The 16,332-nt window shown below is 34.8% G+C and overlaps 2 protein-coding genes across 3 annotated transcripts in view; both read left to right on the top strand.

The window, feature by feature from the left end:
- Positions 1-569: 569 nt before the first annotated feature.
- LOC112048578 (E3 ubiquitin-protein ligase NRDP1) lies at positions 570-6,746 on the top strand. 2 transcript variants are annotated; one of them, XM_024086163.2, is made up of 7 exons: positions 570-878; positions 960-1,102; positions 1,362-1,444; positions 1,854-2,059; positions 2,890-3,045; positions 4,364-4,494; positions 5,502-6,746. In XM_024086163.2, the coding sequence occupies exons 1-7, from the start codon at positions 789-791 to the stop codon at positions 5,638-5,640; spliced, it is 948 nt and encodes a 315-aa protein (XP_023941931.1). In that variant the 5' UTR covers positions 570-788; the 3' UTR covers positions 5,641-6,746. The 2 variants fall into 2 exon arrangements, with proteins under 2 accessions (XP_023941931.1, XP_023941930.1); XM_024086162.2 differs by having other exon boundaries at positions 2,890-3,048.
- A 719-nt stretch (positions 6,747-7,465) lies between these two features.
- LOC112048556 (proteasome-associated protein ECM29 homolog) overlaps positions 7,466-16,332 on the top strand; it is a 28,906-nt gene continuing 20,039 nt past the window's right edge. The window contains exons 1-14 of the mRNA XM_052882395.1: positions 7,466-7,658; positions 7,749-7,867; positions 8,822-8,950; positions 9,560-9,678; positions 9,809-9,934; positions 10,394-10,505; positions 10,778-10,917; positions 11,557-11,653; positions 12,307-12,396; positions 12,700-12,785; positions 12,974-13,086; positions 13,767-13,922; positions 14,609-14,753; positions 15,782-15,898. Of these exons, the coding sequence (XP_052738355.1) occupies positions 7,607-7,658; positions 7,749-7,867; positions 8,822-8,950; positions 9,560-9,678; positions 9,809-9,934; positions 10,394-10,505; positions 10,778-10,917; positions 11,557-11,653; positions 12,307-12,396; positions 12,700-12,785; positions 12,974-13,086; positions 13,767-13,922; positions 14,609-14,753; positions 15,782-15,898 (1,601 nt within the window). The 5' untranslated portion in view covers positions 7,466-7,606. The remainder of the gene's footprint in view (positions 7,659-7,748; positions 7,868-8,821; positions 8,951-9,559; positions 9,679-9,808; positions 9,935-10,393; positions 10,506-10,777; positions 10,918-11,556; positions 11,654-12,306; positions 12,397-12,699; positions 12,786-12,973; positions 13,087-13,766; positions 13,923-14,608; positions 14,754-15,781; positions 15,899-16,332) is intronic.

Below are 16,332 nucleotides of genomic sequence, written 5' to 3'. Positions count from 1 at the left end.
TGTTGTCATTAAACATACAGCAAAATGGCAAAAACTATCTTAATTTTATTGTCCATGGCGCTGATGGCCACAGAACCTTAGATCATCAAATAACAGTACCTGCCTCACTAGACGTTACCCCTCTGACAAAAGTTTATGATCACGATCAAATGAATATAAACGAATGTGTTTATAAAAACTGTTTCCATAGAATCGCTGTTTCATTGTTATAATCGTTTTCGTCGATAATATATATAAAAAAATTATGAATTTTACCGCACTTTTCAAATTGGTCAAAAACCTTGAAGGTTTGATACAATTAATTATGTGGATAGTTTAAGCGATATGTTTGTTAGTCTATGTTAAAATTACACGTGTTGTATTGCGAATCAAATAAAAAGTTGTGTGTAAGGACACAGGATATACTTACTGGACTCCAAAAAACGACAGACAATATTTTTGTTGGTGAATTTGGGTGCCGTGCATCTCCATATGTAATTCATCTACGTAAATCAATCGAAGACCATAAGCTGACGGAACGTGACGTATACGGATAGTCTATACTTAATCCTCTCTTTGGATAATCCTGTTTTGTCTGTGGTAAATCCTAATTCGGAAATCTATTCTATTGTTTTTTTGTTGTTATTCTAAAGGTTGTTATTTTATAAATATTTAGTTTATTCTTTTGGATTTGGATAAGACAAATCTATGGAATGAATGTGATGCAGTATTTTTCATGATTAGTTTCACTATTATTGTCTCTTACTTTACAAACAACTGATGAATGTCTATCAAGCCCAAAATCAAGAATGGGCTTTGAAATCAAAAGGTTTCAAGGTGACGTCGACGAAGAACTCATTTGTCCTATCTGTTCAGGAGTTTTAGAGGATCCTTTGCAGGTTTGTGATGGAACAAATAGTATAGAGGACAAAGTAAATAGTTGTTAAAGTTACTCGAATATTTTCGTCGGTCTGTTCTAGGCACCAGCTTGCGAGCACGCTTTTTGTCGAGCCTGCATAAATGAATGGATAAGTCGTCAGCCCACTTGTCCAGTAGACCGGCAGGCAGTGACCGCTAGCCAACTTAGACCAGTTCCGAGAATACTTCGTAACCTACTTTCCAGGTAACATTTCGTAACTGCTGCAAATAATTAGTAGGTTGCTCTTATTTATTACTTGTTTTGTACACATTAATTTCAGGTTATGTTTTGTCATGTAATCTGAAATTTATTAAATCAATGATTATTCATTCAGCTAATTTCAATTGTACACTATTGATTTTATAAATATTTTGTATTTTCCTTGTTAATTTTACAGTTTTGTAGATATTAACAATAACATATTAACACAATTTTGTAACATATAATATGTTTTTATTTTCAGATTATGTACCAGTTGTGATAATGCACCTCATGGATGCAATGCTGTATTAAAATTAGATTCTCTGGCTTCACATTTAGTTGAATGTATGTATAATGAGCTGTTTTTATGCTAAATCCAAGTAATAATTTGACTATGGCATCAACTCTGCTTAGTAACAGCTTCTCACGCATGTAGGCCTAAAAGCATCAAAAACATATCTCATAAAGAAAAAGAGATACATATATAGCCTACAAAATAGTGGTGGAATCCAAAATATTGTTCTCTATCCTTGTAACAGGTAATTTTTTGATGGCAGCTCTATTAGGGGTCCAAACGGACATAGTACAAAAATGGACCCTTATTGTCATATCTTTTCCCTTCATGATATCTTGAGTATCCAAAAAACATGATAGTAAAACATTGTTCGGAACCCTCTTCACACAAGTTCAACTCACATTTGTCCGGTTTTTATTTTGTCACAATAATTAATATTTCATTAATATCATACGATAGGTGAATTCAATCCAAAAAGGCCAATGCCATGTGAGGCAGGCTGTGGCTTGGTAATACCTAAGGATGAACTGGCGGAGCACAACTGTGTCCGTGAGCTGCGGGCACTCATCACCAGTCAGCAGGGCAAGCTCACTGATTTCCAGCAAGAGCTTGCTGAGCAACGACTCATCATCAATGAACATAAACGAGAATTGGCATTACTTAAAGTAAGTAACATTTATGTCTCTATCTCTTTATGTATTATATACTAGCGGCCCCAGCCAAGCTTCTCTTTGACTTCAAGCACTTCTTCCCTACCCCTAACCTACCCCTACCTTATTCCTATCCTACCCTACCCTAAAAAAACCCTACTATGAATTGTTTGTATGGGAGAATAGTATCAAAACTATAGAATAATTAATAAGCAATTATGATAATTTTCACAATCATACTACTAGTACCAAAATTATGTTAAAAATAAAAAGAATTTTAACTGACTTTGCAGTAAGCCATAAACAAAGCAATAGTAATGATAAACATTATAAATCCCAGAGGATGTCGCTATTTCGAGATCTAGACCAGACATTTTCCTTTTTACCAAACAAATTTAAGTGTATAGTACTTGTTGAGCTTACTGTGGCTAACATTCCGAAGGACCACAGTATAAAAGTGAATAAATATTATGACCTAACAAAAGAACTAACTAAAAATGGCTATGTATTTAGTCTATATGCCGTAGCAGTAGGTGCGAGAGGATCACCAGCAAAATCTCTATAACTTGCTTAAAGACCTTGGCCTCTCTAGAAGAGCAGCTAGTTCTATATTAGACCGTGTGTCCAAAGCTGCTCTAATAGGATCTTACCAAATTTGGCTAGGCAGGAAGAAAAACACAAGCAGAGGAGGGCTTAACCCTACATCCTGTAGTCACAAGTCCAGAACTCTGCTCAGAGTTTTTCTCTCCACCACGCGATGAACCCGGCACTGGCACAGTGAATCCATTGAATGTTAAGATATTCGTCTCTCTTAGTATAGATAACACATCCTGTATTTTGTTCAGGAGTTTATGCGTGCAATGCGAATATCGAACCCGACGATGCGCGCTCTCGCCGACCAGATGGAGCGCGAGGAAGTGATCCGCTGGGCCAACTCGCTGACACGCGCGCGCGTCACTCGGTGGGGCGGCATGATATCCACACCCGATGACGTCCTGCAGGTGGTAATGTAGCAGCAGCCTAGTTCGGCACATTACTGTGCCGCTGTGTTGTGTAGAGCTATGCTGACAGGTTTGAGTTCGATTTGTCAGAGACTGGTTGAAATAAGTGGATTTAAGGGGCAAAACACAATAGGGATGATGACAATTTTTTTTAAATTGTATATAAATTAAGAGTATACTATTCATAAAGCAATTTTGTAAAAGTAACAGGGTATCTGCGATCATTACTTTCTAAGCTACAGGGATTTAAAGGGTCAGATTTGCGGCGCTGCCGCGGATCCCTGACCAGACAGTCTTTGCTTTTCATGTATAAATTAGTTAACAATGACCTTATTTACCTGAATATATTACAAAAATCAATATATTCAAACCTAGTCATCATCCCCATTATTGAATGAAAGCATATCAAATCTCACAATAGGGTAGTTGACTCATATCAAATTTAATATAAACAATATTAATTTCGTGTAGTACATGGAATAAGGGTCTGAAATATATATTGATATCAATTAATTAAGGATTTCATAAAAGACTTAATTTAAATATTACGTTTTTGAAATTTTTCAAATGTCAAAAACGCTGTCTATAGATCATACAACCTTTTGAAATTTTTAGTGTTATTCATATTATTGTCGAAGAATGCCCGAGTATTACTCCAAACCCATAGGGGGCCCTTGGTCATGAGTTTGTCAGGCGTGATCCAAATGTGTTACATGAAGGAGATGGTCCAAAATTGTATGGAGCCCAGGATCAGTCATTGTACCCTGGCGGAAATAAAAGAATATGTTTTTTTTAACTATTTTGATTATACAAATCTACGAATTTACTTTTTTTTTTCTTTTTTACGAAATTCTTTCAAAATAATATTTATGCTCTCCCAAGAAATGCAACACTATACAGGTAATAATGGCGGATTGATGACGTTTTAAATGCAGTAGTCGATTTGACGTTTGCAGTCAATTGTCATCTCATAGTTACTTTAAGGGCGCCATATTGAAATAACACAACAACAAAAAATCGGGTTTTAATTTTATTTATTTCTTTTTAATTAGTTCGACTTATTTACATATTTTTTAATGATACGGGGTACAAGAGTGGACCTAATATGGACCATTTCCTTTTTGAATACTCAGCTAGAAAAGTTTTGTTGATTCAACAAAAACTGCCCGTTTGTTTGTTCATCTTAAGCTTAACTAATATAAATGCACATATGAGTTTGTTTTGCTTTGATGTCTCAAACACTCAACTGATCATCATAAACATGTCACTTGTCCTTACAAAATTCATATAAATACAGGTAATGTTAATATTTAAACAGATGATGATCAAGAGAAGTCTCTCAGAGTCGGGCTGCCCTCCACACATCATTGACGATCTGATGGAAAACTGCCATGAGCGTCGGTGGCCACCTGGCCTGTCCTCTCTAGAAACAAGGCAAAACAATAGAAGGTGAGTGGAATCTACTCTTTCTCAAACATGCTTGGAAATTTAAGCTTTATTTTGACATTGCAATTGTCTCGAAATTTATTACAGAATAACCTCATTCTGTAATAAATAAAATTGTAAATCAATTGGGAGCGAGTGGATGACCGGACGTCCACGTGGGAACCAAGCGCGCGCGCGTAGGTAAATATCGGTGCACGACCGGTCGCCCATTCAGAATTCAAATGGACTAGACTCTAAATTCATATATTTTTTTATTTTTTTAATCTCCTTTCCTCATTGGTTAATTAAAAACAAATCGTAAACTAATTATTAGTATTTATCCACAAGAATTGAATAAGTAAAGGTTGCCTGCTTTCACACTGCAATTGTGATGTTGCCAGATATATACAGTTAAATAATGTTATTTATATACCCTCATCAGTTATTAGTTGTCTAATATGTCAAATGAAAGCTTATTTTAGGCTTAATTTAAGTGTATTAGGTTGCCTTTGATCTAGTTCATGGTTTCCTAAATTTTATATGAAAAATGTGTTTGGTCGCAAGATACTAGGCCTATTTGCAATGTGACAACTAAACAACATCTATCATTTAGAATATCAAATGAGGGTATATATTTCTAATACCAGATCTAAGACCATTTGGGGTTTAAATAATTACTCTGTCGCATCCTCTAAACTCACAGTAATAAAATATTGGAATGAGTACTAACTTCTCACATATGAAAGTGGTTTCCTCCACTTAGACAATTTCTAATACTGCCCTTTTACTTCTAGGCACGCTATGCTTCAACCTTTACAGACTCACATTATATATCACACTGTATGTTTGTTCCTCCTTTACACTGCGCTGCACTGCTTAAAAACAGAATTTGGCTGTTTGGAATAAAAATAGATTTTACTCTGTATTAACAAATACGCTACTTTTTATCCCTAAAAAAATCACGGTATATATTACTCGCGCTACTTCAATATCTTGTTAAATTATTGACAGTAATTTTTTTCTTTCCATAGGTTGTATGAGAAATATGTCTGCAAAAGAGTGCCTGGGAAACAAGCTGTGCTAGTTCTGCAATGTGACAACACTCATGTAGATGAACATATGATGGTGGAGCCTGGACTCGTCATGATATTTGCTCATGGTATTGAATAACATGAACAATGAACTTAACAGTGTGCTAATTATTGTTTTTTTAGACATTATTATTAACTATTTGTGTGATTTGTACTATCCGAAAAGTCATATCGACACGACTCTCATTATGCAAATTATGTTGCTTGTTTAGAATATATTTACCAATTTGATGTGGTACAATATTATCAGTAATAATTTTACTATTATATCATAAATTAGATATTGGTATATGATTGTGTAATTTTAGTGTAGCCTGACAAGAAATAAGACCTTGGTTTAAGGCGAAACAAGTAATTTAAACAGTTGCTTAAATATTACTGACCTGCAGTTTTAACGGAACAGTCAAACTGTTCAGTTAAATCGTCCGTGTGTTGATTCTTATTGAATATGCAATTTCAAATGTCCAGGAATTAAAAAAAAACAATTATTTTTCTAATTATACACTAGTTTGATAAATAAATAATTAAATAATGTTTTTTTTTCTAAAAGTAAGTATTATGTTACATTTTAGTGTTAATTAGCCTTCGAAAATTACTAAAATTATTTATTTTAAAATTGACCTGGGTTGAGTATTTTATTAGATCCTTTATCTTTGTGAGATGTATGTAGGGAATATGTGGCCTTTTCGAAATTGCATATTCAATTGTACCTACAGTTTTTTCTAATGGTCTTGATTGAAATTTCGATGAGATAAACCTACAGTTAAAACTAAATGTCTGTAGTGCGGATTAGTATGCTAATGGAAAAAAAATATACATATTCTTTTATTTTCGCAACATACAAGGATTTTTATTTTTCTGAGCAGGTTATATTATGAGAATATTGTTGTCATGTTTAAAATTATGTAACATTCCTGAAAAAAAAACAAGTTTAATACTAAAGAATTCTCAGGATTTTTTTACTATTTTAGACTAGTGACTGAGTGCTGTGTTATGTTGTAAAAATATTGCAAAGTGGTATGGTATTTTCATGTTGAACAAAATTTTAATTTGGGGAAATTAATTATTGTTTTGTAATGTCGTCATGTTCTCAAAATTTTTGCATATTGTGATATTATTTCCTCAATTATTTCTGCAGTATAATGTTGGCTTGATTAATTATATTTTAGTAAATTCTAAATAAAATGGTTTTATTTTAAAATTTAACTCATAAGAAAATTAGAATCCATTGAGAAGAAGGCATATTTTTACATTTAAATACTCCATATAACTAGATTGATGACATTAACTTCGCTTACCCAACGACCATCTCATGAGGCGGCATGGTCGGCGTGGTCGTTTAAATTAGAGCAACTAATCTAAATAAAAATATATGACCTTATATTCACATTGGCAAATATAATATTCACAAAAGAGTACATTACAGAATGTCGCTAAAAAAATTGTTAATTTTAAACCTATCTAGGTATAGTTGAAAAACTTGAATTCATCAAAATGACTGTTGATTTACTTGATCGATGTTGTCTTTTTAGATATTGTTTTTATTACAAATATGTATACTATAAATACTCAAAAATGAATTTTAGTATTAAAGAAGTTGTGAACCGTTTAACAAAAAGGAGACAGTTTTTATAAACGCGTTAGTTGTTGATCATAAATAAAAGATAAATACCATTGAAGGCCCTATCCATTGATTTACGATTTGGTACAGATTTACGAGTGTAAAAGTTTACAAATAGGAAAAATGGAAAACCGTGGTCGTAAGCGTGATCTTTATATTATATCGCTAAGTAGAACGTAGCTGTGTCATGCTCACAGATACTACGTGAGTAATAATATTCTGTGCACAAATGTCAATGTCACACACAGGTGACATGAAATGTCAAAGGTACAAATTATTTTGTCTGTCATTGTTTGATGAAATTGAAATGAAGTTTTTCGTATTATTTGATGAAGTGAATTGTGAAAAATATCAATAAAAAGTAACATCTACTATTGAAAAGAAAAAAAATATCTTCTAAGCACTGGTGTGTAAATGAATAAAAATGTCTCAAATGGAAGTAACAGAAAGCAGTAATGATTGCTCAAATGATTCGCGTAAGTAACTTTAAAAGCGGCTGGCTGCTGTTTATCATGCACATAATCGATGTCTAAGGATTAAATTTACATCTTTACCGTGTATTACAGTTTTACTAGATCGCGTATTCCTACGGCTTGGCAATGCCGATTCGGATGACCAACTTGAGAGCTGTCTTAACAGGTTTCTGCCTCCCGTTATCCTTAAATTGTCATCCCCTCATGAGCAGGTGAGATTTTATTGATTTTTATTTAGAGTATTTGATTGGTAATAATATCAGGTTCTTGATTGATATCTGATTATCTGCTAGACAGGGCTGTTAAATGTGTTTCAACAGTACTCAGATTATTTTTTATTATTAATGTATAAATAAAATAAAAATTGTTTCTAGTGAAAGTTAAAAATTAATGATTTTCTTTTGTTATTTTTTATTTGTCCTTTTTTTAATTTTTAACTATGTTAATGATACAAAATAATAAAACAAAACAGTATTAAATCTTTTTTAAATGAAATTCAACCCCCCTGCTGCTGGGACATTTGAGTGCCTAAGCAACCAGTGGTCAGTGCTCTAGAGTAGTTCTATACTGACCTATACTATTGCCTTTCTTGATGAGTACTGTTTACCAACAAACAAATTAAAAATTAGGGTATTAAATTAATCATTAGTCACTTCACACCTTATAATAATTATAATTAACTTGTTCTTAAATTATTGAAAATAAATTTGATAAATAAGCTTAGAACAATTAGATATGGTTAATATATTTCATATCACATTTTATATACAAACCATAAGTAATTTAAAATAAATAAGTTATGAAACCACAGGCGTTTTCTACCTTCATTTCTAATTTCTTTGTTGTTAAACAGAACTCATCAAGAAAGGCTGTAATATAGTAGAGCAATGCACTGCCATTTTCAAAAACTGATACTGGGTTGTACCTATGGTAAGGCATCTCAGAATTATAAAAATAAAAAAAAAATAAAAGAAATCTTTATTGACCAAAAATAGATACAAAAAACTATAACATTGCCTGTGGTCTCCACACTAGATTGATGTGTATCGTGGAGACCAGATAAATAATTAAAATATAATTTTTAATGAAAATATACATTTATAATTTATAAGTATATAAGTATGTATTTTAAATCAGGACAAACAAATAACACTTTTCTATTTCAGATTCGTACAAAAGTGATGGAGCTTTTGGTACATGTCAACAAAAGAGTTAAATGTCGCAATGAAGTGCAACTTCCAGTGGAGACTCTTCTCCAACTCTATAAAGATCCTGCTGCCAATAGTTTCATTATTGTAAGTCGTGTTTTGGTTTGTAAAAAATTTTATATTTCATCTAAACATATAATAAAATATCTTATGGTTCTAAGGTCTAAGCTTATGGTTTGGTAAGTCAATGTTGAAGGAAATATTTGACTTGGTAGGATTATAGAAATAAACATAATAACAGGATAATGAAGGTAAGGGAATGAGTTTTTTTCAAGTTGTGGAGGTTTTTCACTTATTGAGGTTCATCAAAGAGAAGAGGTTTTATGCATCATAGGTTATAGAATTCATATTAACCTATACTATCAACTTTCTAAGAAATTTACTAAGAATGACCAATATTTCCATTCCCCTTCAACTACTTGGAAATAACTATTAGGAGTGGGTACTACAATAACCCAGTGGGTGTTGATTGAACCACAGTCTGTCAGTGAAGAGTCCAGCTCCTTTACGGTTTATACATTGAAGCTGTTGTATCGAATACTAATCTAATGAAAAATTATTTCTTATTTATCTATTTATTGCATTAATGCACTTGTATATTAAAACACTTTTATGTTAATAGTATGGTTGTTACATGAGGGTCTGTCAGGGCATTGATATATATTTTCTATACACACAATTATTCATTTATTTCAGAACTTTACCATTATTTATATTACTATGGGTTTCCCAAGACTACCTAGGGATCAGCAGTTGAATTTAGCACCAATGTTGCTTGAAGCAATTGAAAGTAAGCCGCAAGCTCACCAGGATAGGTAAATAACATTCAATATTTTGCTACAAGAATACAAGGTACTCTTACAGACAGACAATAATATTTGTCACTAGTGGATGTGTGCTACTTTAATAAAGTATAATTATTATGTGATATTTATATCATTGCAGTATTTTGATGTTAGTGATGCCACTGCTGGGAGATATTAAAGAGCAAAACCTCAACTTGAAAGAAAAGCCCAAAGTATCTGCATTGATTTTAAAGTTTGCAACTGATGTTCTTCTGTTACCTTACAGGTGAGTGTATAGTAAAATCCCCAGTAAGGTTTTGTGTTAAGATACTATAGAGTTTTTAGCTTGCTGCAATTAACTACCCAAATTTGTCAACCAGCTTCCACCATATCTACTCGCAGTAATAGAGTCTGCAAATAGACAAACTCAATGTTTCAAAGGTGTTTGTAAAGTATGCCTACTTAAAACAAACTTTAAATTTTTGAATTTCTTCAAAATGCAGTTAAGGAACAAGGATTGGTCTTCTTTCAATTACTTGATACTTTCGGACGCCCTCGACTCTGCGTGAAATTCGGTATTTACAAATCGCGTGGGGACTATGGTTTTTTCTGGGATGAAGTGTATATTCTATTGTTGTTCCAAATTTTAGCCAAATCGGTGCAGATTTTGTGACGTAAAGTAGTAAAAAACCTACACACAAACTTACGCCTTTATATTTTAATAGCTTGGTTATTTCCTTTCTAGAGCTCTGCCAAGTGAAGGCGTAAGTGATTTCCAAGTGCCACCTGGTATGAGCTTAAAGTCGTACAAGAGAATTGTTGAAAAAAATCAGATTAATCCTAATCAACTTGAAGAGGTATGTAAATAATTTAGTTTTAAGACACTTTTTAGGTAAACAACGTAAGAATGATATGTGATTTCTGATTATTCAAATCTAACCTGAATATGAATAATTTATACTGAGTTGAAAAGATAAAACTCACAAAATATGTTTGTGCTAATTCTAACTAATACAATTTACAACAGTTATTTTTAAATCACAGAAAGGAACTTCAATTTCTTTTATAATATGTACTTTTGTTTTCATTAATCTTTTCCATCAAATAATATATGAATTCTATATTTTAGATAAAGTTGTCCATTGTAAACTTTATAACCAAAGACATATTCAACCCAAGCGACATACTGCTACCACTCATAATCGCCGCGGCCGACTCTCGGTTCAGCATCGCCAATCACGCCAACAGTCCACTGATTAGAGTTAACAGGTAACATTTTTATACTATACTATAGTGATTTTCAGATAGCATGGTTACGGTGACAGTTGCTTTATGACGTTCATAATACGTACTATTATCGTGAATTGCGGCAAACTTTCAAGAGTGAAACGAACTGTCAAGTATAGTAACCCAGGATGAAAAGTAGCCTATGTGTTAATTCAGTGTATTGTCTATCTTCCTTTTTTAATTTCAGTCAAATAGGTTCAGTAGTTGCGGCGTTAAAGAGTAACAAACATCCAAATAAACATCCATACAAACTTTCGCGTTTATTATGTTAGTAAGATAGGATAACAGTAGATTTCCAAAAATCCCGAGGGTACCATGGATTTTTCTGGAACAAAAAGTCGCCTATATTTTGTTCAACAATCTCCTCTACCCATTAAATTGCATCCCAGAGATTAGCTCGGATAACCAGAAATATTTTAAAATAAAATAAAAAGTTTATTGTTTCAATCAACCAATCAACAGCCTGTATTCGTCCACTGCTGGACATAGGCCTTTCCGAGAGCGCGTCACCACAGTTATTATTATTATTGTTTAGTATCATGTAAATAACAAGCATTTGAGGAAAACACAGTTAAGTCACAGACATACACTGAATATGTATTTATATGTATTGACTTGCAGTACTGTAGACTGGTCGCAGCCTTCAGTGGTGGCGCCACTGTACGCTCTATACTTGGGCACTTGGGCGGGCTTGAAGGTACCTGCTGATGACCGAAAGGTTAGTATTCATATATAATTTTGTTCCTTTTTGAAAAGAATATTTGCCATATCTGTTTGAATATAAGAAACACTGCTAGGTGTGGGTATGACCAGGGACCAAACCATCACGTCTTGGCGATGAGTCATCATTATCATCAACATTAACAGCCTCAGACCAATTGTTGTATAGGACCTGCCTCGCTAAACGTTACTTTTCTGTCAAAGTATATGATCAACGATCTAATGCGGTTATGAAAAACTCTATAGTATCAATGTCTTATAGTTTTAAAGTTAGCATAAAAATCGGGCAAAAACTTCTAGTTTAGTATAATATATGTATATACCAAATCTAAGGTTGTTTTACATTTATTATATTTACTTTTTTTATAATATTAAGTAATTAATAGCCTAAGGTAGTTAATATAGATAGCATACAATTATAATACCTTTCTGAGAATCTATACTTTTCACAATTAAGTAAATAATATACTTTCAATAAAGGTTGTTTTCCTCAAAAGTATATGATCAACAATTTATTACAGGTCTGGGGTCATCATATCATTTCCATCCCTTTATTGTTGAGCTATTAAGACTAATAATGACAAACATTAAATACCCAAATATTTAGCTGTACCTGTAGGGCTGTCATTAACTTTTTCTTTTTTATTTTAGGTGCCAGCGTGCACTAGGCTGCGTTTAAAACTTATTCAATACCTAAATAAGGCAACTGGACCCGCAATCCTGTTCCCACACTGTGTTCAAGTAAGTATTCAAATATTGCCTACAACAAATAGGCTTCCTTAAAGCATTGTGTTATTCTTCACTAGCGGACGCCCGCGGCTTCGTCCGCCCTTAGACTTCTTAAATCCAGCCCTTACAGTAAGATGTACACTACAATTGACCTATTTACAGATTTATTATAAATAAAGATATAGATTATTTGTGGGAAACCCTGTATATTAATTTAATTGATAAAAAAATATCCTTTTCCGCCCATCTACTGTGTGTTACGGCCATTTTAATAAGTAACTGTAAACTATTAAGATATTTTTTTTTTCATTACAGGTCGTCTTTTCGTCATTATTTGATCCAAACACAAATTCGCGTCTACGCAATAATGCTCTCACGTTTCTACTGAACGTCATAAATAAGTATGTATTTCTTTGATATCATATTTTATTTATTTTATACACGGAACTCTTATTTAGCTGCAATCTGTTAATTCTTTCGATAGTATTCGTTCATTTGTAAAGAAGGTTTTTGTCTCGTCTACGAGAACAGTAAAATAAATAACCTATTTATGGTTTGTGCCTCATTTTAAATTTTTGTATTGTTTTAGCGGGGATCACGCGCAACTGTCAAAGGTTGCGGTTATATACTTGAAGGGATTATTGAAGTTAATCAGATCTGAGGAACATGCGGAACACCAACCCAAGGCTTACACGTGTTTAGGTATGTCTGTTTAAATTACCATACATTTCTCCTTACTGAAGCATAAAACAGCGAGATAATATGTATATCGCTGTCCCATTGCAACAAGCAGATAGTCTATAAAAATCGCTCAAAATTTCGTCCCATTGCAACCAAAAGATAGCATAAATACCACGCCCTCGTTCATTATGATGGGACCTAAGTGATCTGCATTAACCATGTAGCAAGAGTACTCGTGATAGCCCAGTGGATATGACCTCTGACGGACGGAGGACGTGGGTTCGAATTCGGTCCGGGGCGTGCACCTCCAACTTTTCAGTTGTGTGCATTTTAAGAAGTTAAATATCACGTGTCTCAAAAAACGGTGAAGGAAAACATCGTGAGAAAACCTGCATACCAGAGAATTTTCTTAATTCTCTGCGTGTGTGACGTCTGCCAATCCGCATTGGGCCAGCGTGGACTATTGGCCTAACCCCTCTCTTTCTGAGAGGAGACTCGAGCTCAACAGTGAGCCGAATATGGGTTGAGAATGATGATGATGATGAAGAGTACCCACGCAAAATGGAGCATGGCTAAAGTAAACTCCAGCATATCTCCTACTATAAGAAGGTCTGAACTGGCAGTGGGCTATTTATTGACTTTTTACTTTTCTGACTTCATCCGATTTCTAAAGTTTTCTGTATCTTTGATATTTTTTACAGGAAGACTAGCATTAAAATGTCCGGAGTCTTTTAGCGACAAATTCGCGTTGCTCGAGGAACTTGTGAAGAAAATTCCCGAAGCTGTACCCGAAATGAGAACAGCGTTGAGGGACGCCTTGCTAGAGATGGCTGTTGCTTATAAGATCAACCCAGAAGGTAATTTATGATTTATTCACTAACCAAACTTGATCAGCAGGGCTTTTTTTTGGGCAGCAGTTTGGTGTTTTTTTTTTAGGATAAATGTATTTCAATTGAGTTTGACGGCCTCCGTGGCGCAGTGGTATGAGCGGTAGATTAACAAGACGTAGGTTGGGTTAGATCCCCGGTTGGGCCGATTGAGGTTCTCTTAATTGGTCCAGGTCTGACTGGTGGGAGGTTCCGGCCGTGGCTAGTTACCACTCTACCGGCAAAGAAGTACCGCTAAGCAATTTAGCGTTCCAGTACGATGTCGTGTAGAAACCGAAAAGGGTGTGAATTTTCATTCTAGCAATCGGCCGTCTGCGTGAAATTCTTTTACCACAAATTCTACGGAAACCTTGCATTGAAATTTCAAATTTCAGCTAACTAGGTTCTGTAGGTTCTGTAGTTGCTGTGTGAACGGGTAACAAACATTCAAACGATCATAACCATCAGTATTTTGCAAATCTCGCAAAAACCATTTTTGGGACAAAAAGTGAACCCATTGGCTATGTGTTAGTTAAGTTAGGGTTCAGTACTTGCGGCATTAAAGAGTGACAAACACACAAACTTTTGCGTTTATAATATTAGTTGGATAGAAGGGTAGGATTAGTAGGATTTCCATTTAAAGTTTTTACATAACTTTTCTTTTTATATTCGGGCAGATAAAACCGAGCCAATGGATACATCAGAAGGAGCAAGCACGTCAACCGATAAAATGGAAACAGAAGAAAGCTCTGAGAGCAAGAAACCGCGGCCGAGCCCCTTCGTTGAGCCGCAAGCGCTTGCGCTCTTCGCTCTGTTGGACCAGTGAGTTTAATGTATTACATCTATACTATTATTATAAAGCTGTAGAGTTTTTTTTTTTTTTTATTCTTTACAAGTTAGCCCTTGACTACAATCTCACCTGATGGTAAGTGATGATGCAGTCGAAGATGGAAGCGTGCTAACTTGTTAGGAGGAGGATGAAAATCCACACACCTTTCGGTTTCTACACGGCATCGTACCGGAACGCTAAATCGCTTGGCGGTACGTCTTTGCCGGTAGGGTGGTAACTAGCCACGGCCGAAGCCTCCCACCAGCCAAAAGAGTTTGTTTGTTTGATTGATTGAACGCGCTAATATCAGGAACTACCGGTCCGATTTAGTCCGATAGCCATAAACGCGGGGTCGGCGAGCCGTAAGCTTATCCCGAGTGGAAGCGATTACGTTACGATTCAGATTAGTGTATGTTGCTGTCAGTCATCTGTCAGTAAAAGGTTTATGGTCACAACACACATATGAACTTGAGTCTTCCACTATTCTTTGTATGTTATTTCTAATGGCGTGTCTAAACATAGCGCGGCAATCGTAAGAGCACGCCGTGTAAGAAGTTTCATTCAAAGAATACTGGAAGACTTAAGTTGATATGTGTGTTATGACCATAAAGCTTTCACTGACATTATACTATAACTTTCTTTTCTTTTTACCCGACTACGGTGAAGCCAAAAAGAAGGGTAATGATTTTGGCACTCTATGTATGTATTCTATACTACTCAATAAATGAAATTTGGCAACTATTACTGTCTAATTCCAGAAGTAAAGGAAAATTCTGAAAACATTTCATTTGTAATTAAAACTTAGTTTTTATTTAGAGTACAAAATAAAATTAAACCTCGGTGGGCGAATGCGACTCACTCTTATCCGGTTTTTGACGTGACAACGTCTTACAATTCGATGGAGCCGGCACACTCGAAAAAAGATGACGTCATGATCCGTTCCCTCGCTCTAGGGTTGCCAACTTTTATTTATATTTCTGATCGTCCTATACAACTTAAGCTGCGAACTTGTTTCACACAGTTACATGCATAGCGAGGAGTCAATGATCCGATACATCGCGATGCGGTACTCGGCGACAGTGTTCCCGCCAGACTACGTGCCTTCTAGATATCTTCTGTTGTTGGCCAGCGGTGACAGGTACGTAATCAACGTAGGCAAAGAAGCAAATATATCTGTTTTTTTATTGTTTACTAGTTAGCCTTTACTACAATCTCTCTTGATGGTAAGCGATGGTGCAATCTAAGATTGAAGCGGGCTAACTTGTTATGAGGAGGATGAAAATCCACACTTCTACACGACATCGCATCATGCGCTTGGCGGAACAACTTAATCGGTAGGATGGCAACTAACCACGGCCGAAGCCTCCCATCAGCCAGACCTGGACCAATTAAGAACACCTCAATCGGCCCAGCCGGGGATCGAACCCAGAACCTCCGTCTTGTAAATCCACCGCGCATATCACTGCGCCACGGAGGCCGTCAAAAACTTAAATAGGCCGTCGGAATTTTTCATTACCAGGTAATAAATTTCTGAGCGTCGTAACGAGATAATGTACCACGCAATTTGTAGGA

This window comes from Bicyclus anynana, chromosome 7, assembly GCF_947172395.1.
Source record: "Bicyclus anynana chromosome 7, ilBicAnyn1.1, whole genome shotgun sequence".
In the NCBI taxonomy this organism is placed as follows: Eukaryota; Metazoa; Arthropoda; class Insecta; order Lepidoptera; family Nymphalidae; genus Bicyclus; species Bicyclus anynana.
Note: the sequence above shows the minus strand (reverse complement) of the source record. Positions and strands in the feature narration are given on the sequence as shown.

Bases quoted from the DNA above. Each gene is read 5' to 3' on its own strand.
- LOC112048578 (XM_024086162.2), top strand. From the start codon at position 789: ATGGGCTTTGAAATCAAAAGGTTTCAAGGTGACGTCGACGAAGAACTC. The intron at 1,103-1,361 runs GTAACATTTCGT...TTTTATTTTCAG, and splicing joins CTTCGTAACCTACTTTCCAG to ATTATGTACCAGTTGTGATA. The intron at 3,049-4,363 runs GTAATGTAGCAG...ATATTTAAACAG, and splicing joins CCGATGACGTCCTGCAGGTG to ATGATGATCAAGAGAAGTCT.